The sequence below is a fragment of the Onychomys torridus genome, chromosome 18 (genome assembly GCF_903995425.1).
Source record: "Onychomys torridus chromosome 18, mOncTor1.1, whole genome shotgun sequence".
Taxonomy (NCBI): Eukaryota; Metazoa; Chordata; class Mammalia; order Rodentia; family Cricetidae; genus Onychomys; species Onychomys torridus.
Window position 1 is genome coordinate 8,854,278 of NC_050460.1, and position 23,536 is coordinate 8,877,813.

At 43.4% G+C, this 23,536-nt stretch overlaps 1 protein-coding gene across 1 annotated transcript in view; it reads left to right on the plus strand.

Annotated features, from left to right (window-relative positions):
* Positions 1–11,065, plus strand: part of Cdc5l (cell division cycle 5 like) — a 35,832-nt gene extending 24,767 nt beyond the window's left edge. Inside the window, exons 15-16 of the mRNA XM_036168446.1 lie at positions 9,763–9,975; positions 10,646–11,065. Of these exons, the coding sequence (XP_036024339.1) occupies positions 9,763–9,975; positions 10,646–10,750 (318 nt within the window). The 3' untranslated portion in view covers positions 10,751–11,065. The remainder of the gene's footprint in view (positions 1–9,762; positions 9,976–10,645) is intronic.
* The last annotated feature ends 12,471 nt before the right edge of the window (positions 11,066–23,536 follow it).

The following is a 23,536-nucleotide window of genomic DNA, read 5'->3' on the forward strand; positions in this document are numbered from 1 at the left end:
GAATTCCAGAAGCTCTGTAGATTGTGGTTCCAGGTTGGCTTGTGGAGTCCTTTTTTTCTTTTTGATATTTTTGAGAGAGGGTCTTACTATGTAACTCTGACTGACCCTGGAACTAACTGTGTAGACCAGACTGGCCTGAAACTCAGTTGTCTCTGCCTCTCAAGTGCTGAGATTAAAGGTGTGCACCACTACATCCAGGATGTCTTGTGGGTTCTTAATGGTGGTCTTTAGGGATGTCTCTGAGGCCAAGGTGGGATGGGTGGGGGAGGAAAAAGGGGTTCTTTAGACCATTGGATGCAGAAAATGGCCTCAGTTTCCTCTGTTTTCCTTTACAGAAAGCAAATTTAAGAGTATTTTTATTAAGACCTAAATCTAGATACAAAACTTTGGGTGGTTGGGGCTGTGTGGGGCCATAGAAATGAACGGGAAAAAGCAATATCTTTTTATATGAACATGTTAATTTAACCTTTACAACCACAGGTGTAAGATATCTATGGTCGTGCCTATGTGCCTGTTGAGTTAGGAAATTAGTCTTGCAATGCCAGGTCCGTCGAGTTGTAGTTTTATAGCTTCCAGCAGGTGGTACTGTTGCTCTGTTTAATTCATAGATAAAAATTCTTGGAGACAGAACATGAGTGGTTAAATTGTAGGTTATACTTCGTGTTGTGCAGACTTCGTTTCTTATAAATGGTAGTTAGTGTAATCCTGATCTAAGGCCAGCTTCGTAATTGATTGGTAGGCTGTTTGGAATGCTTCCTTGTAACATTTATATATAAATACTTCAATCTCTCAGTTTGAAAATCTTCTCATTTTGAGGCGGGTAAACTCTGCTGCAAATGGCAAAGACATTTTGTGCTGTTTAAAAAACTTTTCCCCTGAATTTCATTTGCTCTGCTGAGGTACTAACTTTCATGACGGCGAGTAAATGTCACAGAGTGAGTGTGCCGTCAGGTACAGTCGCTCTTCCTTCCCTGTTGAATCGGTCCTGGGAATTCTGAAGGGAAAGTACAGGAAGAGCCTCTGCTGTTCCTTCTGTTGGAGATTTATTCGGCTCGTTTATGGGCAGTCATTAAAAACATGTGGTTCCCTTTGTTCAGTTCAGTACCAGGAACTGAAATCTTCCGTTGAACTATTTTTGTTGAAGGATTGGTGATTTTTGGAAGAATATTTATAAAACAGTCTGAGTAATTCTTCTTTTACTCCTGGGTAACTTGGCTCATTGTTAACCCAGCTAGTTACTTTTAAGGAATACTTAATTAAATCCTTCAATTAGTAAACTCTTCTTATTCCAAAAGAGAGTTTATTAAATCTTCAGGGAAAAGCAACTCAGAGATCCAAATAAACAAAGCGTCCATCTTTGTTTCCTGCTGTAAAGTAATTCACAGCTAGACTCTCATAGCTTCTGAAGACAAAGTTGTACTGGTTTGAAATACATAAATATTTCATTTCAATTGTGTGGTGATTCTTTCATCATCTAAGTTGATTGCTAGTTATAAACATCATTCAGAGTTTGTTGTGGGAGGGAACTGCAATTAGATGGTGTAAACTAACTGCTAAACCTCCACTGAGGCTCAGGGCTTTCTGGGAAAGCACATTGTGCCATGCTGAGCTTTGGAATAGTGAGTCCAAATTGTGGCTCCATCTTAAGCCCATCGGGCAAGAAGACATCAAGAGTTGTCGTGGCTGGTATTTCCTAAGTGTACTAAAAAATATGTTCTGAAGTTTATACTGTTAGTAGTTTTTGAGCCACACTCATGATTAATATTTGGAACTTAGCACTTAAATAAAAAAATCCTTAAGATAACTTAAAACCAATAGAACCATTTCATTTGATAGGAATGTGGTTGAGTGTGTTGGTGCACTGCAGGGCCTATTCAACACACGCACTGGAGTTACAGGTCAGAAGTGGAAGACTTCTGCATTATAACTGAATGCAGGGATTCCATTCTGCTTTGGAAGCAGAATGAACTAAAACCTTGTCAGACATTTGTTTGAAAAGGGGCAAGCAGAAAAGAGAGTTCAGGAAAGTTGTGCAAGCCTATCTTACAGAGACATCTTAGCATGCGGCCGAAGTTCTGTGCCTGGGCTATTATAAGGTCCTGTGGGAGGTTAGAGCTTTTGCTGTTTCTAGTGATTTCCCCCAGAGTAACTGAGAGGCTTGGTTTCTGTTATGTGCATAACTCTTGGAAAACGAAGGACGGCTGTCATTCATTGTAGAAGAAATGTCACCAAATTGTTGAAATGCTTTTCCCTTATGTATGCACACATTTAATGACGATTACCAGGTCCTGCTGTGTTCAGTCATTGCTCCAGGTTGGGCACAGCACAGACAAGACAGACAAGCACTTCTGTGGGCTTCGTTTATCTGGAGAATGCTAGTGGAAGGCCCCATTTTTGGATGATGCTAGGTACCGAGTCACATCTGTGTATGCAGAGAGAACCTGAAGTGTCCTAATTTGTCTCCACTTCAAGTGGAAACAGGAAATCATCTGAAGGCATAATTAGTTTGAGTGAAGCAATTTCCAGTAGGTATAGAAGTGAAATGAAAAGTCTGAATTTAGGCCCTGCCATTAAGTTTAATAGTATTGGAGATCGTAGCTAAACTTCCGTATTGAGGAAGCTTGGCAGGAAAGTGGATTTTGTCATGTTAGCTATAAAAATGGAAAGGCTTTTCTCAGGTAGAAACCAGACCCAGTGGGGACACCGTTCCCTGTATGTTATTGGCATAGTCAGTGTAGTCAGGAAATATTATGTAATGTTGACTTCTTGGAAATAAGTGGCTTAAAGAACACAGATAGCAATTTAAAGGCCTTCTTGGTGTATTTGGAAAACTCTGCCAAGGACCCTGACTTTCCTGAGGCTTGTATTTCAGCAGAATTGGCTGTATAGTGGATCCCATTTTTCAGTGCTTTTCATTATAAAGGCAGGTATTTTAACACAGGGAAAAATGTACTTCATACTCCAGAGTGAAAACTTAAGGATTAAGTTGGTGGGCAGTACTGGATAGAGAAGTGTGTGCTGGAAATACCTCGGTAGCTGTTTCTATTCTCCTGAGGCTGGGACACAGGCTGGAATAGGTGGTGTGAGGTACAGAGAAGGCTCTTCAGTTCTTTGTGATTCTCTTTCCCATATGCTGCTGTTTGTCATGCCCCTTCAGGGCATGGGCAGAGTTCTCAGTTGTCTCTGGCAAGAACTCAGGTCAGAGATTGAGCAGCACAGCCATGTTGTTTTAGTCCTCGGCATGAGTTGAGTTCATTACAGGTTGTTTGTGTTTCTCCTCCTAACCTATGCAGACTCACCATGTTCTGTGCTGCTCTGCCTGGCGACTGCCTTGCTGGCTAGCTTGCTTCATTGGGTGCAGTCTGATGTCTGCTAAGTCAGATGGATGCTGGCTGCAATCACTTACTCCGACCTGCATGTTATCAGTAGAGGGAAGGGCCACTGGAAAACCTGATGTTAGTGAGGAGTGTGGCAGTGAGAGGAGAGGCACTCTTGACTTGTCTGCAAGTGGTGTGGTGACTGATACGTCCTTGCTGTGACAGGATCACTGAGTGATAGACTGGGCAGGGAACTGCCGTCTGCTGTGTTTATTTTGTGTGTCTCTAAACCTGTTTTTATATAAGGTTATATTCTGCATTCACATTATATTCAGTTCTATTCAGTGAGGGATGCTCTGAATGCCTCTGAACCTCATTGGAATGGACTTAAACTGCAGACAGTACTGGAGACCCAAGGAGAATATGTTTATTTTGGAATTACTTAAGCTTAGTAACCTTAACAAACTCAGTGAGCTTGAAAGTAACAATTACACTTTTATAAGTCCCATACAGCTCCCTTTGTAATGACCCGAGGAAACACTTACAGGTCCACTGATTCATCTCCTGGGGACCATCAGTTTTCCATTGGTCTCTGGCCAGTCTTTTTTAGACAGTTTCTCTTCTATGCACTTAAAAATAACATTTCTAGACGTTTTTCTAAAAATAATACCTGTGCTTTGTAGAAAATTTAGGAGAACTAGAAAAACTGCAGAAGAAAAGAAGCTTACTATTCATGAGCCTGCTCTTTAGATGCAGTCACCACAGGCTCTGTCCAGAACACACGTGGACACACATACACTTGCTGTGTTACATTTCAAAAATGCATTCAATTTTATGGCGGGTGTGCGCGCGCGTGCCTTGGCCATGAAGGCTGGAAGAGGGTGTTGGATCTCCTGGAACTGGAGTTACAGATGGCTGTGTGGGTGCTGGGAACCCAGCTGGGGTCCTCTGCAAGAGCAGTAATGTCTTTCCAGGTTCACCCACAACCTTTTGTGTGTAAACTCAGTATGTAAGGGAAAAGAAAGTTTTAAAATTAAGTTAAAATGATCATGTGCCATGTTTTCCACCTATAGTATAATAGTGCAAATAGGAATTAAAAAAAAAAAGAGGCCTGTGGTCACTTTCTCCCATTTAAACTCTACAGGAAAGTGTAAATTTTGTAAAATTTGGATAAGCACCAATTATGTTTACATTTGCTACTGCTTACAAAGTTGTGAAATGTAACCTTTCAATCCTGTGAACTATCTTGGAGGAAAGTATTTTCTATAGTTTTATAGCTTGTTTAGAATAAAGGAATTAGTTTTAATAGCTTCATTTGGGCATTGAATCTTGTTATGTGGGGACATACAAGTTCATGTCTTGTTTATGTGTCTGGAATGTGGGTTGGTTTGTTGGTTTCTTTCTAAGTGAGTTGTCTGGCGGCATCAAGCCACTCTCTTCCCCCATTTGGAGTTCTTCAGGAACGTTTGTATTTCAGCTGGCAAGAGGATAGCCTATTGGTAGAGTTCACCTTTGTGGTGGTGTTGGTCCTGGGCATTGACTAAACCTAAGGCTCTCACTGAGTTACTCAGGCTGACTTTAGATTGATAATCCTCTTCCTGCATAGTGACAGGCCTGCCTCCAGGTTTGTCATTCTAGGGAGCCTGAGTGATGCTTTGTGTAGAGATGGATGCTCCCTGTTGGCGGGCACTTTCTCACAGGGAAGCCTGGCCCACCTGCACGCGTGATCCTAATTGGCTGTACAAGATGCAAACCTCAAGGACAAAGACCCTTAGTTAATTCCATTGGGCTTTCTTATCTTGAGTAGTTGGTGCATGTGCAGTTTCTGCAGTAGATCCAACAGACAGGCTGGGCAGCTGCCGAAAAGCCTGCCACTAGCTGCCCTGTAATGAAAGAAAACAAACTTCACCTCATTGTTCTGAAGAGGAGGGCCATGATGTTAAAGAGTGAAGGCACAACTAGACTCTTCTCTCCTTGCTCCTGCTGCATACTGGCTGAGTACACCCCCCCCCTCCACAATGTTTAGACCCCCAAATGTTTTGGGTTGCAGAGTGTGGAGTCTCTGTGTGTACAGTGTGAGAAGCCTTGGGATGGAAATTCTAAGTTTCTTATATCCTATGCAAATAGCCTGAAGGGAATTGTATTTTTTAAACTTTCATAATACGGCATTTTTAAATAATTTTGTGATCTGTCAAATGAGGTTAAATGTATCCAGGTAAATGTCAGTGCTCAGAACATGTTAAAGTTTAGAACATTTTATATTTATTTTCAGTTAGAAGATGTTTATCTTTTAAAAATAATTGAATAGCACTAAAAACATTTGTTTGTTTTGGTTTTCTGGGACAGTTTTTCTGTGTAACCCTGGCTGTCCTGGAACTCCCTCTGTAGACCAGACGGGCGGCAAGCTGAGAGATTGGCCTGCCTCTGCCCCCGAGTGCTGGTAATAAAGGCAAAGGTGTGTACCACCACTGCCTGGTCAGTGTGTATGTGTCAGTGTGTGCATACATGTGTGGGCGCCCACGGAGTCCAGAAGAGAGTTGCAGGTGGGTGCTGTGAACCAAATGCAGGTGCTTTGAAGCAGACCAGCAAAGAGCTTTTGAACTGGTGAGCCGTCTCTCTAGCCCCCTTCGTTCAATAGCTGTTTTTGAAAGATGTTGATAAGTATAAGTGGCTTTTTTTTTTTTTTTTAAATAAATATAATGAGTGTCTCACTGTGTAGCCCTGGCTGGCTTGGACCTTAAACTATGACCTTAAACTCACAAAGGTCCACTTGCTTCTGTGTGCTATCACATTTGGCAGTATAAGTGTTCTTTAAGATGCAATAGTTTGAAAGCCTAGCTCCTTGCCCCTTTTAGAAGAACATCTGGTAAATCAGCTCTGGGATGCTGTAGCATTTCCTTAAGCCAGTATTGTTCACTCAAAAATACTTTCATTAGGGCAGCTGCGAATGCCTAATTAAAAAAATTAAGTTAGCATCCAGAGTAGTGGGCTTGATTATGACAGTTATACACACATGTCAGTGTGCATGTTCCTGTTTGCCTCTCTGCTGTCTGCCCTTCCCCTGCTGTCTGCCCCTCCCCTGCTGTCTGTCCCTCCCCTGCTGTCTGCCCCAGTCCTCTGCTTGCTTGTTTTCTAAAGGACCTAAGATTATGGATCTGATAACAGCCTGGCTTCTGTCTTGTACACCTCCAGCCTTTACCTTCTGGCACTTCAGGTCTTGGAGTTGTTGAGGGCTGTCTTTTCTTTCTAGTGTGCTTAGCAGTCTTAGGCTGTGTCTTATTGATATCTTCCTTCCCATCTTAATAATTAGACAACTGGTGTCCAATAACTAAAATTTAATATTAAAAGCTATCTTTCATTTTTTATTTATATATCTATATTTAGTTACTTAGTGACAATTTTTCTTGTGTTTCAATTTATTTTATCTGAACCTGTAGTTGAGCCAGATTTTTATAAAGCTTGAGGTGAATGAAGTATAATCATTGGCAATAACTGGAAACTAACAACTTTGAAGTTTTAAAGTCTCTGGTGGTTTTGGGAATAATAAACAGCTGAACTATATGAGTGAGGTAATTCCCAGAGACAGAGGACTCAGTGCTAAATGGACCACGATGGCTAATTAAATGGTTGCTGCACATAGGTATTAAACTGTTAACCAGACTGGAAATTGAATATCTGTGGAGTGTGGTCACTGTAAAGCTAATTGAGATATCTTAACCAATGAAAATGTTAATTTGTATAACTAATTTTTAAGACACACCGTATTAACTTGAAATTCTATGCTTTTAAGGGTTGTTGGGTGTGTTGTTGAAAGCCACATGTGAATGGAGTCTAATGCGGTATTAGGTCATGTTGAGTCACATGCAGTACAGCCCTTGGTGCAGCTGTGGATTCATTGCTCAGCTCCTGTGGAAGGGGACTGTTGTGGGGGTGTGGCAGAGAATACAGCTGGCACCAGTTCTCTGCTGATCCCAGCTGGATCCATTCTCCACCTGGCTGCTCATTAGAACTTTCTGGGGACTTGGGAGACAGTGGTCTGAGATCACTGAATCAGGATCTGGGGCTGGTCAGTTTGAAAAGCTTCACAAATAATTATAAGTTTAGCCATGGTCAAAACCACTAGTTTAAAAAGACAGGCTCCAAGAATGTTTGATGTGGAGAGAGAGTAAGTGTAAAATACTGTCTCTCTCCTTGGCTGCAGTGAGTGAAAATTAGGAGTAGTTTAAAATTTTTTACCGTGTGGTGGTGGCACACGCCTTTAATCTCAGCACTCAGGAGGCAGAGGCAGGAGGATCTCTGTGAGTTTGAGGCCAGCCTGGTCTACAGAGTGAGTTCCAGGACAGCCAGGGCTACATAGAGAAACCCTGTCTCGAAAAACCAAAACCAAAACAAAAATTTTTTAAAGAAATTTATTTTTAATTCTGTGTGTGGGTATGTGTACTTGAGTGCAGGTGCCCACAGGGGCCAGAAGCATTGGGTAACCCAGAGCTGGTACTTAAGAGGAGGTTGTGAGCTGTGTGACTTGGGTGCTGGGTCCTTTGCTCCAGGCCCATAAGGATAGTTTTATTTTTCTCCATACCACTTCTCTAGAACCTAGATCCAGAAGTTCTGTTTTTTATTTCAAGGACAGAGGGGAGTTCTTCTGCTTATACCCAAACAAGCCAATGGTGAGGATTATTTCTCACTCAGAAATAACCTTTCCACTGATAGGACACTCTTTGAGGTGTAAATCACACAGCTCAGACAGCTTCTTTAGGGTTAACAGATTGCTGTTTCTCCTGTGCTCCCAGAGCTGTGCAGATGGCACTACAGTTAGTTAGTTACCTTTGGGACATTTTCCTCACCCCAGCAAGAAACACTGTACCCATTGCAGTAACTCCCTTTTCTTAAGCTATGCAGCTGTAGACAGACTAATTGCTTTCCATGCTGTAGATTGGTCCATTCTTGATCCTTTAAGGAAGTGAAATTATGCAGTGTGTTGGCATTTGTGACTGGCTGCTTTTACTAAACATTGAGCTCTGCAAGTTCACTGAGTTGTAGCATGTGCTAGTACTTCCCGCTTTTTATGGCTGGGTGCTGCTCCATAGTGTAGGTAATAGCTCATTTTGTTTACCCATGCACAGTGGGTGGACAGTGGGGTTATGAATAGTGTTGTGAACATGGTGTATATGTTTTTGCCATGGCATATCTTCACTTGGGTATATTTTGGGAAGAAAATTACTGGCTCAGAGTACTCAAGAATTCATCACCTTGTTTGAACTTCATGGTTAGAAAACCTTCTCATCAAGTCAAAGAGTACCAAGATTCCGTGTTATGATAACACTGCCCTGTAGAACAGAGGTCCAGTGTATGTCATTTGATATGGTGGTTTGCAGAAGGCACATTGCCCACCTAAAAGAAAGCACAGTTGCTCTCTGCTTTTTTCCTCAGGACGTCTACATTATCCTCTGTTGAAGTTGGAATGTAAAGATTTTCAGGTCTTTCCCTCATCCCTTTAGTGATTAGAGAGGAGTGAAATGGTTGGGCTCTCCGTATCTGTAAACATTCATTGTAATCAGAGCTCACCGTTGTTGATTGCTTATTCTGTGCAGGGTGTGGGTGCCTGAGGGTTTTTATGTACAGTCTCTCCTTGAAGTTTCACAGTTGACTCAGCAGTGACTGCCATCTTACTGCTGATGGGGAAATGGAGGCCTGCTCCATCAGAACAGCTGGTGGCATGGTGGACAGTCCAGTGGTTCTTAGCCTGCTCATGCTGCCTGCCTCACCAGTAGTTGTTGGCCTTTCTGGCAGTGTGTCCTGCTGTGGAGCTGACTTGATTGACTACCCACGAGAGGAAAACAAGGAGCACAGCAGCAGTTGACGTGGGCTCAAGTCAGTTGCAGAAGCATAAAAGCTTGACCTGTATACAATGTGGAAAGAATGACAGGGTTTAAAGGAGCGTTATTTAAAGTCATTTTAGCTCCATCCTAGGTTCCAAGGCACATACACGCAGTACTCTTTCCCTGCCCCAGTAGCTTACTTGACTCTGACTTTCAGTAAAGTAAGAGGGAGGTGGGTGGGTATAAAAATACTTTTCCAGTGGGCCTTTTGTGCAGGAGCGGAATGTTGTTCAGTATAAAAGGGGAACCGATGTGTGATTCGGAAGTGAATTTTGAGGTGTCAAAGAGACGGCTAGGTGGTAGTCCAGAATGATCACAGAAGTCATTGCACAAGGTAGACAGCAGTTCCCCACACTCCAGAAGTCAAACCTGCTTTGGGATTGAACTGTGGGTGAAGTGAGGGATATTTGAGTGTAAGGTAACGCATTGCTGAGGCCAGTCTTGTTTTCTGTATTCTGTCAGTGGAGTGAGAGGAGCCGGGTGGTTGTCACTTAGTCCTGTTATCTAATAATCTGCTTCTCTCCTGTCTACTGATGTGATTCTCCACTCCCTCCCCAACTCCCCAGATAAACAGGGGTCACATGACAACCGAAGCCAAGAGAGCCGCAAAGATGGAAAAGAAGATGAAAATTTTGCTTGGTGGTTACCAGTCTCGTGCTATGGGGCTCATGAAACAGTTGAATGACTTATGGGACCAGATTGAACAGGCTCACTTGGAGCTACGCACTTTTGAAGAACTCAAGAAACATGAAGACTCTGCTATTCCCCGGAGGCTAGAGGTAACAGCATGTGCTGTCTCATTGCTCAGAAGGGAGAGCTCTGGAGAGTTACTCACTCCGGCTTCCCTTTCTCCTCGCTCTAGCAGGTTTTCTCTGAAGCCGGTCCTGGTGAGGAGTGGGTTTCTGACTCTCTCATCTAGATCCACCTATGTGTAGTTGGTAACAAGCAATGATTGCTGCTGGGAAGGCTTTGCTCATTCCATTTTGTTTTCGAGCATAGATGAGTAAATCTGACTGGTCCCCTGAGACTTAATGGCTTGCCATCTCTGTGGCTCTGGGGAAATGAAGGCAGCTTCTTCAGTTTTGTGATTGAAGATGCTGAGAGCCTAGCTGCTCAGTCCAGAACATCAGATCCTTTGGCCAAAGTGGGTTTAGATTTAACTCCCTCGTGTGCACTCTAGGCCCTGCCCAGCTTCAGGACAGTCAGGGCTGTTTGCAGTGTGTTCTGAGTATTGGGAAGACTGCAGCGGCTTCGTTATTGAGATAGCAGCAGAGGTTTTACAAGATGGTAATCAAATGACTAGAGCAAAGAATGGCTGCGGTATTCGTTTTATAGCAGAGATCTAGACTGTTTCTCTGGGAACTGTAGCCTTCCTGAGAACTGTCAGTTAGACAGCTGTTTGTAAGATGGACTTAGGTTTGAAGTCACTGGATTATTTCTCTCTTTAAGTGTCTGAAAGAAGATGTGCAGCGCCAACAGGATCGAGAGAAAGAGCTGCAGCAGAGGTACGCAGATCTGATGATGGAGAAAGAGACTTTACAGGCAAAGTTCTGAAGCCCAGCTGATGCTCTGCCACAGAAGAACTAGTTGCTGGTTTCATACTCTGCAAGGCTGAAACTGACGTTTCTCTTCATTGACAAATTCACCCAGCACCTGTGGTTTTCAATTGTTTGTTTTGAATGATTCCGATCTTGGCGTTCCGTGTTACAGACTTGGACTCCAGGGTAATGAGGGTTTAAATTATCCAGATGCTCATTCTTCGCCAGTGTCACATTCACAAAATTTCGTAGTTTAGGCCTTTAATTTAAAAAGCCTGACTTAAAATACTGCCTGTGAGTAAACCCTTGAATAAAAAGAACATGTGAGAAACTGAGAGTGTGGCCTTTTGCTTGAAGTAATTAGATGCTTAGGGTGCCCACAAGCCTCCAGCCGCACTCCCTGTGTGCCACACTTAATGAGCACCTCTGGGTAAGCTGCCTGACGATGGACTCGGTGTAAGTCCTTAGGAGGCAGTCCTTGTGGTGGTTTCTCTACACTGGCAAGATGGACATGCTTGTTAAAACCTAACATTTCCCCCCAACTATCATGTTAGGGAGTGTTCCTTCTCTGCTGGCCACTGACATGAAAATTTGTGGATTATAACTTGAAAGATTTGCTTATTTTTGACTTGTAATATTTTACATGAATTTTTAAAAGACATTTTAAAAATTAATTTCAACAAAGCCATCAAGCTTTATTTGAAGCTTTGCATTTAGCTTAATATGTCATTTCCATAAGTTTGGAACTTAGAGGATGGGTAGATGTAAGGAGACCTAACTTTAATAATTCCTATAAGGAGACTTAGTAGCAGACTTATACAGGCTGTTGACCCCAACACTGGCAACAATAAACAAAAAACTAGCAACCAAACATGACAGTGTAGGCCAACAGCATGTGACTTAGCAGAAATGATTGCCTAACCATAGACTGTTAGGGACTAGAGGGAGAAGGAAGCATTCATTCATTGGTTCATTGGTTTATTCACCAGGATTTACTGAGTAAATAGTCCTGTACCAGAGTCTTGGCACTAGAGCAAGGGATAAAATAGGTTCTGTCCTGTTTTCATGAGAATGACAGACACTTTTGCTTTTTTGAGACAAGGTCTCCCTCTGTATCCCCATCTGGTCTAGAACTTACTCTGTAGTCCTGATTGGTTTGGAATGTGAAGCATCCTCCTGCCTCACCTCCTGAGTGCTGGGAAGTGAGCTGCCATGCACCCCATGACAGATGGTTAAAATCAAGTGTTGGAGATAAGTGTTTGTTAGAGCAGAGCTCTTCCTGCTGCTGCTGTCAGTTAGCAGAGACAGACGTGCACAGGGAAAGAAGCGTCGTGAATTTTAGATTCTCTGAGGAAACTGAAAGAGGGTGACATGGGTGTGATTGAAGAACTGCTTTAAAGAGGTGTAGCTTGAGAGTCAGCTTGGTTGCCATTTTAGAAACCCAGGGCCTAGTGAGATCCAGGGAAAGAAGGCCTGCCATAGTGGATTCCCAGCCCCATGCTGCCACTGTGTATTGGGGGAGCAGAAAGGAAAGAGGCTTGCATGTCAGGAATGGCATTAGTGCAGGGCCTGACCATATGGACCCATGAAGGAGGAAATTGGGCTTATTTTAAGTATTAGAAGCCATGAGAATAAGCAGAGGGATGACAGGTCAGCTGTAGGGTTGATTCATTGTTGTGACCATATTGGAAAATGTCTCACCTGGATGGGGGTCAGGAAGCCAACACAGGAGCCAGATGCAGTAATCCTGACATGCTAGGAAGCTGCCTGGTTCAGGACTGGGGATACAGATCACAGGGGACTTGATAGTTAGGCTCTGTAGGATTAGACCCTGAGTCCAGAGTTTGTGGTATCTAGTCATGTAGTTTTCATAACCCCCTCTCTCTGTCTCTCTCTCTCTGTGTGTTGTGTGTGTGTGTGTGTGTGTGTGTGTGTGTGTGTGTGTGTGTGAAGGTCAGAGGACAGCTTGTGAGAGTTGCTTTTTTCCTTTCACCACTTGGGTTCTGGGAATCGAACTCGGGGCTTCAGGCTTGGCAGCAAGTGCCTTTAACCTGCTGAGCCATCTCTCTGGCCCCTGTGGATTCAGTTTACATGTAATGAGTGAACATGAGATTTCTCAGTTAAATTATCCAAATTTAATTTAATCTTTGAAAGACTATACACTTAATAGTGCAATTGTAAGATCTATTGTAGTTATTTTCTGTTTGTCTAGCTAGGGCTTGTGCTGTATCTTGACACTGCTCTGTGGATTATCTTTTTGCTTTGAGTTTGCCTTCGATACTAGAGTATTTCTCATGTTTGTGATGGCTTGTCTGATTGTCCTCTTTACATCTGACTTTGACATAGCATTTCAGTTTCTTCTGAGGATTGATTTCACTCTGTCCCTTGCCCAGCTCCCTCTCTTCTGGTTTTCCACCCTCTAATCCTATGGAGGTTCAAGAAACTCTGTGTTCCAGGAGGCCAGAGTGCTTTGCCATGCTCCCTCCCTCCCTCCCTCGAGAGAAAAGAAGACCCCTGGCTGACTGGGACCCTGCCCAGACACAGACTTTCCACCATTGCCTCACCTAAACCCGTTTCTCTATAAAAGCTGCTTTTTTTTTGTTTTGTTTTGATTCCTTTAGGGTAGGGGTTTGAGATGGGAGTCTGTCTCCTTGAGGTTTGTTCTTTCTTCTCCCAACTTTTGTTCCCCGAGGTTGAGATGGGCAGCATGAGCACCTCTCACTCAAAGGACAGTTTCTTAAACAGGGTTGTCTCACTAGTCAGCCCACTTGAGAGCCTGTGCACTTGGGTCTGATCCGTTAGCTTTCTGTTCGTTGCCAACTGGTCCTCTGTGGTCATTTGTGCCTTCTCCCCAGCGTCTCTGTTCCTTAAAGGAACTGTAATTTCCTAGCTTTAATTTTCTTGTGATTTAGAAAACAATGCATCCTTTTAAACTCAAATATTTACAGCATTAATCAGTGTTTAGAATCCATTGAGGACGTGGGAACTACAGTGGGAATTTGAAGACCTGTCATTGGGAAGGGTTACTATTGGTTAATGTCTAAGGAGGGCAAAGCCAGTTCTGAATGTTGCTGCAATGGCAGATGGACAGTGGGAGGGTACCCAGGAAGGACAGGCTTGGAGGAGCCTTCTCCCTACCCCCATACATCGAAACTCACATCTCGTTGGAGAGGGTAGGCAGATGGAGGAGTCTGCTGGTGTGCTGATGGTATTTGATGCCTATTGGGAGACCTGCAGAACTCTGAAGGGCATGTGCCTTACTTCAATGTAGAAAAAAGCTGTATGTGGACAGTGATTTGGTTGACTATGAGAAGAGGTGCTAGTATCAGGAGAAAGGCTCCCCTAGGAGTGTTTCTCTGTGCCTAACAGATACCCCAGTGCTGTGGTGTGAATGCATTTCCTAAAGTTAAGGTTTGGAGATGAGATCACTATTGCAGCAGTGATGATTGGCCTTTAAGCTCGCCTTCATGCACAAATTCATGCTATTACCAAGTGTGGGGACCAGCTCCTACATTTATTTACCCCAGGGACTCTTAAGGAGTGAGGGATAAGAGATTTAGCTAGAAATATAGAGGAGAGAGAGACAGAAGCACAGGATGGGCTCGGGAGGGCCTGGGTCAAAACCTACCAGCCCCTTCTGTCTCTTCTCCAGGGCTTTTAAAGAGTGCCAAGGTTTGGATCAAAAGACCTCCCTGTATGTAGCACAGCCAAGTGCAGATCGGAAACACCTGGTGACCATGCATGTGGTCAAGCCATCCCCTAATGCAGCCCTGCTGTGTAAAGCGAGCTCAGCTCTCACTAGGAAACCTCTGTGGGCTCCCACAACCAAGGGAGTCATAAGAATGGGTTTATCCCCCTTCTGTGCATGTGCTCTCTGGACCTTTGATCTCTTGCTATGAGATGGCCAGCAAGGTCTGTGCCCCTGGAGGTGGCCGTTTGACGTGCCCTCAGGCCTTCAGAACTGTAAGAAATGAATGTTTTTCTTTGTAAATTACCCAGTCTTGGGTAGCTGTTGCAACCCCATGGAACAGAGATCTTTCGCAAAGTAGGAGTGCTTCTGAGTTAGGCTCCAGAGACCAAGCAGGGCAAAAGGGTGACTGTGAAGATGACATGGTACCCAGAGGTGCTGATCCCCTTAATGAGATCTACAGTCACCTGGGAGATGGTCCTGGGGGCGGGGGCTTATCTTGATTAGGTTAATTGAGATGCAGAGACCCTCGCACTGTGGGTAGCATCATTCCCTGGACAGGGATCCTGTGTAGTGATACTTTATTTGTGCTCTAACAAGTAAAACTTGCCTGGGGATCAGAGGACAAAGCCAGGCACTATATTAAACATAGAGGTCAGGCAGTGGTAGCACACGCCTTTACTCCTAGCATTTGGGGAGGCAGAGATTTATCTGGATCTCTGTGAGTTCAAGGCCACACTGGGAACAGAGCCAGGCGTGGTGGCACATGCCTTTAATCCCAGCGTTAGTTAATCATAGAGGTCTGGAGGTCTGTACAGACAGGCAGGAAGTGGCAGAGCTGGGCGGAAAGAGGAAGTGATGTAGCTGGGCAGAGAGGAAGTAAGATGGCAGGGCAAAAATGGTAGATGGGCATGAGTATACAGGAAGTAACTCTCTTGGGCTGAGGATTTCCTAGCGGAAAGAACTTGTGGCTGGCCTATTCTATTCCTCTGATCTTTCAGCTTTCACCCCAGTATCTGGCTCTGGGTTTTTTATTAATAAGACCGTTTAGCAGTTTGTGTTACAATCCTGGAGTGTGTAAGACGGAGGAAAGTCTGACGATAATTTGACTCTGCTTCCTGACTGGCTGCCATATGCCCAGCTGCTGCCAGGCCCCACTGCTGTGACTTAACCCGTCACAACAGACTGAGACCTGGACCGTGAGCCCACTTCAAGTGTAGTGGTTTGAAAGAAAATGGCCCTCATAGGGAGTGACACTATTAGGAGGTGTGGCCTTGTTGGAGGTAGTGTGTCACTGTGGGGTGAACTCGGGGGTCTCTCAATCTTCACTCAGGGTAAGTCAGTTGACTTGCTGTTGCCTCTGAGTCACGATGTAGGACTCTCAGTTCCAGCACATCTGCCTGCCACCGCCATGCTCCCCGCCATGCTCCCTGCCATGATAATGGACTGAACCTCTGAAACTGTAGGAACCACCCCAACTTTTTACAAGAGTTGCCTTGCAGGGTGTGGTGTCTTCACAGTAACAAAAACCTGAACTAAGACAGAAGTTCTTTCTTCCTTTGGTGGCTTTCATCAGAGCTTTGTGTCAGCAGCAGCAGAAGTGACTGAGACCCTTGTCAGTTACCATTGTTTGGGAAGCCAGGTCAGAAGTTCTAAGAGTATGGTAGTTAACCTGAACTGCTTTTAATTCCCTAGTGTTTGGTCTTGGAGTTTGGATTCAAGTGTTCAGTGTCGGCCTGGTTTGAGAATAGTCCTTATATGATTTAACATAATTTCAATCCTTTTGATTTTTTAAAAGTAATTTTAAGTTTTATGAGTATAGGTGTTTTGCCTACATCTATGTACTGTGCCCTGTGTGCATACAGTACATATGGAGGCCAGAAGAGGTGTCTGATCCTCTGGAACTGGAGTTACAGATGGTTCTGAGCTGCTGTGTGGGTATTGGGAATTGAACCTGGGTCCTCTGGGAAGAGCAGCAAGTTCTTTTTAACCACTGAGCCTTCTTTCTAGTCTCCTGGTTTTTAATTTTCTTTTTATTTGAGAAAAGCTCTCCAGGCTTGACCAGAACTTATTATGTAGCCCACGTTTCTATCTTAACTTGTGACAATCCTCTTGTCTCATACTCCTGAGTTCTTCAGTGCTTTAAATGATCAAAACTTTCATGGTCTGGTATATGGTCTTGGTAACACAGGCCACTTAGAAATAATGCCTCTTTTGTAGGCTTCAGTGTTGCTGCGGGCCACAGGAAAATATTATAAGAACTCAGCTGGTTATGGCAAAGCTACTACCTGAAGGGATCGAGGAATTCCCTCAGAGGAAGCCAAATTCCAAGGAGTGTTTGGTGTTATTTGGCTTGTTATATATCAGCTGTCTTCTGTTATGAAAATCATGTGGGCCTTCATAGTTTTCCCAATTGATTTTCCCCTAAGAAGTGCTAACAGTGTGGACTGATCACTCTCTGGACATACACATTCCAGGTATTTGGAGAACAGCCTCAGGAAAGGCTTCCTTCCCACCAGTCCTTCATTTCTCCCCTTTCAGCACTGGAATCAGATTATCTCCCTTAGCCACTTTCAAGGACTAACAGAAATAACAGTCCAGACCACCACATGCTAGTCTCCTGATTTAAGATCAATTCCACAAGGAGACACCTCCTAGGTCAGGTGGACCTTAAGTAACAGCTATACACAATTTAGCTCGGAAGCTCCTTTCTTACAGCCTTACTAACTTTATAGACCCCTAACTTCTTACCTAACCACGTCTCAGAATGTAGACTGAGCACACAGATCCCCTTTCTCATATACTAACCGGTCATTAGCGCTCAGTTGACCTCCTCTTTTACCACTCCCATTTTGGACTGTAAAAGAAAGCCTGGTGGTCACTGCCTGATAAAAATTCATATCTACCTTTATGACTCCATAGAATTCAAGCCTGGTACCTCGCTCGACTAGGGGATTGCTATTGCTTGGGTTTATAACTATATTCCTGGGAGACTTAGATGAAATGTAGAGAACTGAGAGAATAAGGAGTCGGAGAAGAGAAAAGAGAATGGAAGAACTAGATGGGGAAGAACTGGAGAGGAACAAACAGATGGGGAAGAACTAGATTGAAGGGCTAAAAGAGAGTACTAGAGGAACGAGATGGAAGATGAGGAAGAGTCAGATGGGGAAGAACAAGATGAGAGAGAAGGAGATGGGAGAGGAGCTGAGATGGGAAAGAACTAGATGGATGAGAACCTGGAAGAGGCAGAACTAAGATGAGAGAATTAAAGAACCTAGAGGGGACAACAGATAAAGGTAGAGAGGAATCAGGCAAGAAAGGAGCTAGGCATGAGAGCAGATAGAAGCTGTGTAGAGAGAGAACTAGCACAGAGTAATAAAGCGTATGGACTAAGGAGTTTCCTGTACAGAGATTCATTTCCTATCATCAAAGATTAAATTATCAGCTGGTTGTAGATTCTTCCCTGACCCTGGGAGGGGACTATTGAGGGGCTGGACCCTCATAATCTCCGATACAGTGTTCTTTAAATAGAATAAGGTTGAAGTCAAATTGATGGGTAGAATTTGAGTTTCTGGTGATTGGCTTTTCCTGTCCATTTATTCTGTAAGTTGCTGAGAAGTTATTATGTATTTGCACACACTTAGTTCTGCCAGGGTTTCTCAGACGTCATTAATCTTCAAAGTCTGTATATATACAACAAGGACTGTTGTGTCTTGAGGAATTGTCCCCCAGCCATGATGTAGCTAGTGACATTCTTTGTTCTGAAACGATCTTTATTTATATTGTGCTGGGATTAAAGGTGTGCTCCCAGCAATTGGGAGGCAGAGGCAGGTGGATCTCTGTGAGTAGAGGCCAGCCTGGTCTACAGAGTGAGATCCAGGACAGGCTCCAAAACAACACAGAGAAACCCTGTCTTAAAAAAACAAAAAATAAAAAAGAATAAAAAGGTATGTGTCACCTGCCCGGGCGGGCGCACCACCCAACAGGACCTGCCTTTTCTCTGGCATTGTTCCTCATTTCCAATGGGATTTCCAGTGACTTAGCCAGCCTGTGTTCACCTGTCACCACTTACTTGTTTTCCTTTACATCCTTGAGTGTGTGTGGTCTGAGTGGGAGATAGTCTGCGTTCTCACGTGCTGCTCTGCTGTCATTTCTGGATCTGCTTCTGTTGCTGAGCGTTCTCTGGCCCCAGTCATGTTTTCCACTCACGTCTTCTCCCCACAAGGCATATGGCACTGTGAATGTCACCCCCTGGCTGTCGCTTTCTTCGTTCTTTTTTTTGGGGGGGGCGGTTTTTGAGACAGGGTTTCTCTGTGTAAAATAGTCCTGACTGCTGGCTGTCCTGGAACTCATGTATAGCCCAGGCTGGCCTCTGAACTCACTGAGATCCATCTGCCTCTGCCTCCCAAGTGCTGGGATTTATGGTGTGTGCCACCACCGCCCGGCTCTCTTCACTCATTCTTTAATGCATGTTTATGGCTGCTGCCACTCCATCACAGGAGAGCTGTGCACCGTCACAGAGATGACTGTCCTCGTATAGATTGACTGCATCTGGCTCTGTTCTACTCTTCATTGTTTTTATTAAAAATAAAAAGAAGTAGGGTTGGGAGGATGGTTCAGTGGTGAGTGAACACTGCTCTTGTAGAGGACCCAAGTTTTCATCCCAGCACCCATGCGGGGTGGCTCACAACCACCTGTACCTTAGCTCCAGGGAATCTAGCATTTCTACTCTCTACTGGCACCAGCACTCATGTGCACACACCCGCACATAAACACATACAAATATACAAAATTAGCCTGGCGGTGGTGGCGCACGCCGTTAATCCCAGCACTTGGGAGGCAGAGGCAGGCGGATCTCTATGAGTTCAAGACCAGCCTGGGCTAACAAGTGAGTTCCAGGAAAGGCGCAAAGCTACACAGAGAAACCTTGTCTCAAACAAACAAACAAACAAACAAACAAACAAAAAAACCAAATATACAAAATTAAAAATAATAAAAGTAAATTTTTTTTTTTGAGCTGAGGATCGAACCCAGGGCCTTGCGCTTGCTAGGCAAGCACTCTACCACTGAGTTAAATCCCCAACCCCATAAATCTTTAAAATGAATTTATAGCTGAGTGTTTTTACTTTTTCAAGTTTAGTTTCCGCTCCAGTAAATAACAATGACTCCAGAAACAGAAGTTGTTGAGTTTTAAAGGTTACTGTAGAAGTTTTTGAGACCTCTGAGAATTGCTGACTCAAATTAAACTCTCTGGAGCGACTATCTCTGCCCAAGCAATTCGTGGCTGTCCTCTCTGATCAACACTGTTTTGCTGCCCCTGCTCTCCTCATTCCGTTAGGTCTGTCTGCTGTGCCAGGGAAGGACAGTGGTGGCCAAGCCTTCTGTGTCCAATGAGTCATCCCCCACTCCCAAGTGTCTGCACTATGGGCACGTATGTGTGCATGTGCATGTGGAGTCCAGGGATTGATACTGGGTGTCTTCCCCAATCACTTCACCTTACTTTTTGAGGCCGAGTCTCACTGACCTTGAAGCTCATTGATTGGCTGGACTGGCTTGCCAGCCCCAAGCATCCTGTCTCCTGTGTGCATGGCTTTTTCCTGTGGGTATTGGGGATCAAATGAAACTCTCCATGCTTGTGTGGCAAACATGTCACCAGCTAAGTCACCTCCCTAGCATCCTCCCTCCCTTCTTTTTTTTTTTTTTTTTTTTTTTTTTGACAAGGTTTCTCTGTGTAGCCCTGTTGTCCAGGCTGGCCTCGAACTCACAGAGACCTGCCTGCTTCTGCATCCCGAGTGCTGGGATTGCAGGCATGCGCCACCACCGCCCGACCTCCTAGTCTCCTTTTCTTACTTTCCCCTTGTCTATTTCTGAAGCTTTTCAATTTGAGTAAGTGGTAGAAGTAGCCAGCTGGATTTTGGTTTTTTTTTATTCATTTTTCTTCCATGGTTCTGAACTGGTATGCACTACAGACCCTAAGCAATTGATGTAATAAAGTCTCATTTGCAGATGAAGTGATGATGTATCTCAGTGGGGAGGTTTTGCCCAGATGAAGTTAGTGTTCAAGAGCAGTGGCACTGGTAAAGGAGTCATTGACATGCTTGAGAGATAAGGCCAAGGTGACCCATGTGAGGAGGGTTAGCTAGGGCAGGCAGAATTGAGCTTGCCATCGGGTATCTATAGCATGGGAAACACAGAAGACTGTAAATTCGAGGTGTGTGTGCTTCTTGTACTTGGAAGCTGTGGTGATTTGAATAAGAATGGCCTTCATAGGCTCATAGATGTGAATGCTTGGTCACCAGGGAGTAGGTATGGTCTTGGTGGAGGAAGTGTGTGTGTGTGTGTGTGTGTGTGTGTGTGTGTGTGTGCGCGCGCGCGCGCTTGCGTGCTTTGAGGTTTTCAGAAGCCCAAGCCAGGCTCAGTGACTGTCTCTTCCTGTCACTTGTGGATCTGGATGTAGAACTCTCAGCTTCTTCTCCAGCACCATTTCTGTGTACTTACCACCATGTTTCCTGCCATGCTGGTGATGGACTCTGAAACTGTAAGCAAGCCCCTATTAAATGTTTTCTTTCGTAAGAGTTGTGTTCACAGCAATAGAACACTAAGAAGTCCTTCTGGGTTTCTGTCCTGTTATATTTGTATAGTTGGAATTTTGGGGGGCTGCCAACCAGCTCCCAAATAAAGACACAGAGACTTAGTAATTATGAAGCCTTAGCTTAGGCTTGTCCCACTAGCTCTTTTAACTTAATTTAACCTGTTTCTATTCATCTATGTTTTGCCTCATAGCTTTTTGCCTTTCTTTCATTCTGTATGCCCTACTTTTCTGCTTCCTCCATGTCTGTCTGGCTGGCCCCTGGCTTTTCCCTGGTGTCTCTTTTTCTTTTCCCCAAGCCTAAATTCCTCCTCCTACTTATTCTCCCTGCCCAGAAGTCCTGCCTATATCTTCTCCCTCACTATTGGCTGTTCAGCTTTTTGTTAGTCAGGTGCCTTAGGCAGGCAAGGTAAAAGAGCAACACATTTTTACATAATTAAACAAGGCAACACATCTTTATATAATTAAACAAATACTCCATAGCATTTCCCCCTTTTTCTAAGTAAAAAGAAAGGTTTTAACTTTAAATAGTAAGACTTTATATAATAAGAACAATTATCAAGTAAGAATTGCGTTTTTATAGGGGGCTGGAGAGATGCTCAGAGGTTAAGAGCACTGGCTGTTCTTCCAGAGGTCCTGAGTTCAATTCCCAGCAACCACATGGTGGCTCACAACCATCTGTAATGAGATCTGGTGCCCTCTTCTGGCCTGCAGGCTGAACACTCACTGTGTACATAATAAATAAATAAATCTTTAAAAAAAAAAAGAATTGTGTTTACAATATCCAGTCCATTTGCATTTGGCAAATTCAGAGAAAATACTCCATTATCTATCCTATCTTGGTGAGTCCAAAGTTGTGAACCTAATTTACTTTCTATCCTAACTTGTATTACCAACCCCAAATTATCTTTTTAGACCTCAAAAAACATTTTTTTACATAAACAATTTAAGCTTTTATGTTTCTCAATCATATAAACTTTACATTTTTTATATAAGTTTCTTTTTTGACTTTGGTAACAAGGAAAACTATAACTATCTCATCTTCAATACCATCAGACACCTGAGAAGGCTGTAATATTACCTGAGTAAGCAGGAGTGCAGAGCAAGCAAATTCCAAAACTATAGAAATGACAAAGACATGTGACTGCCTAGACAGTCACCCAAGTTTTCTCCACAATGTTGGGGCATCCATCTTCAGCATACAGGCTTAGAATATCTGACAGAATTTTCTGTGAAGCAGGAATTTTGAAGGACTTTGTCTTGGCAAAGTTTGGCAGTTGCCTTCTTTTGTGTCCTGCTTATCCAGTTTGTACAGGATACTGTCAGCACTTGAGGCAAGGGTAGTTTCTTGGCCAAATGGCGAGTTCTGCCACATTGAAAGCAAGCTTATATGGATGTTCTTTGATGCCCACCATCCCTTTATGAAGTAGTTGGTGCTGCCAGGAGCAGATATGTCTCACTGTCATGAAAAGCCTTAGATTATTAAAACATCTTAAATGCCATGTTATTTAGGTCTCTGAAGCGTTTGAAGATCACCTATCTATCTAAAATATGTTAACCAGGTTTGAAAACATACATAATACAACTACAAGTTTGATTGTTGTAGATGACTAACTACTAACCTGCACTTCTTCATTAACCAAAACAGTTTGTATTAATAGCTTTCAAGGACTAAACTTTATATTCATTATTAAGACTTATTTATTTATTATGTATACAGAAGAGGGTGCCAGATCTCATTACAGATGGTTGTGAGCCACCATGTGGGTGCTGGGAATTGAACTCAGGACCTCTGGAAGAACAGTCGGTGTTCTTAACTGCTAAGCCATCTCTCCAGCCCCTATATTCATTTTTAAATGAACTGCATAGATACAATACCTTAAATAAGAGTAGAAACATATAACTGTATAACAAAATAACCTTAAATTTGTATCAATATACAAAAGTCTATACCAATATAAAATAATTGAGATGAATAGTTGTCTTTTACCTTGTATTTCTATATCCCTCCAAATGATGACAAACATCCATAGCCCACCAAAGGACCAAAAACTATCCACCCCCATCTCTTGGGAATGTGGATATTGTGTTCTCTAGACTGCTTCCTGTTGTCTGAGGTTGACAGCATCCCCAGGGGACCCTGAGAAAATTAAGATAATGGTCAAGTCCTGGGAAAACTTGTAATATTTTTTGTCCAGTCTCAGAACTGTTCTCATGCAGAGGGATCAGTATATACATGTCTTATAGCTTTTCTTGGTTTATTTCTTTATGTCTGTAGTCAAGATTTTCAAGAGGTCTTCCCCAATCAAACCTAATCTGTATTAACCTTGAAGGCATCCACCATTTGCCTTTCCTGTGGAGACAAAAGCATAACCTCTCCCCCAACATTATGTTTTCTGAATTCCACTTTAAAGTTAAGACATCCCTAAAGTATCTAGGCTGTTCCTTTTACAATCCCATGTCTCTCAGCAGCTACATTTGCTCATCAGCATTCAAAAAGTTCAGTCAACTCAATACCATACAGG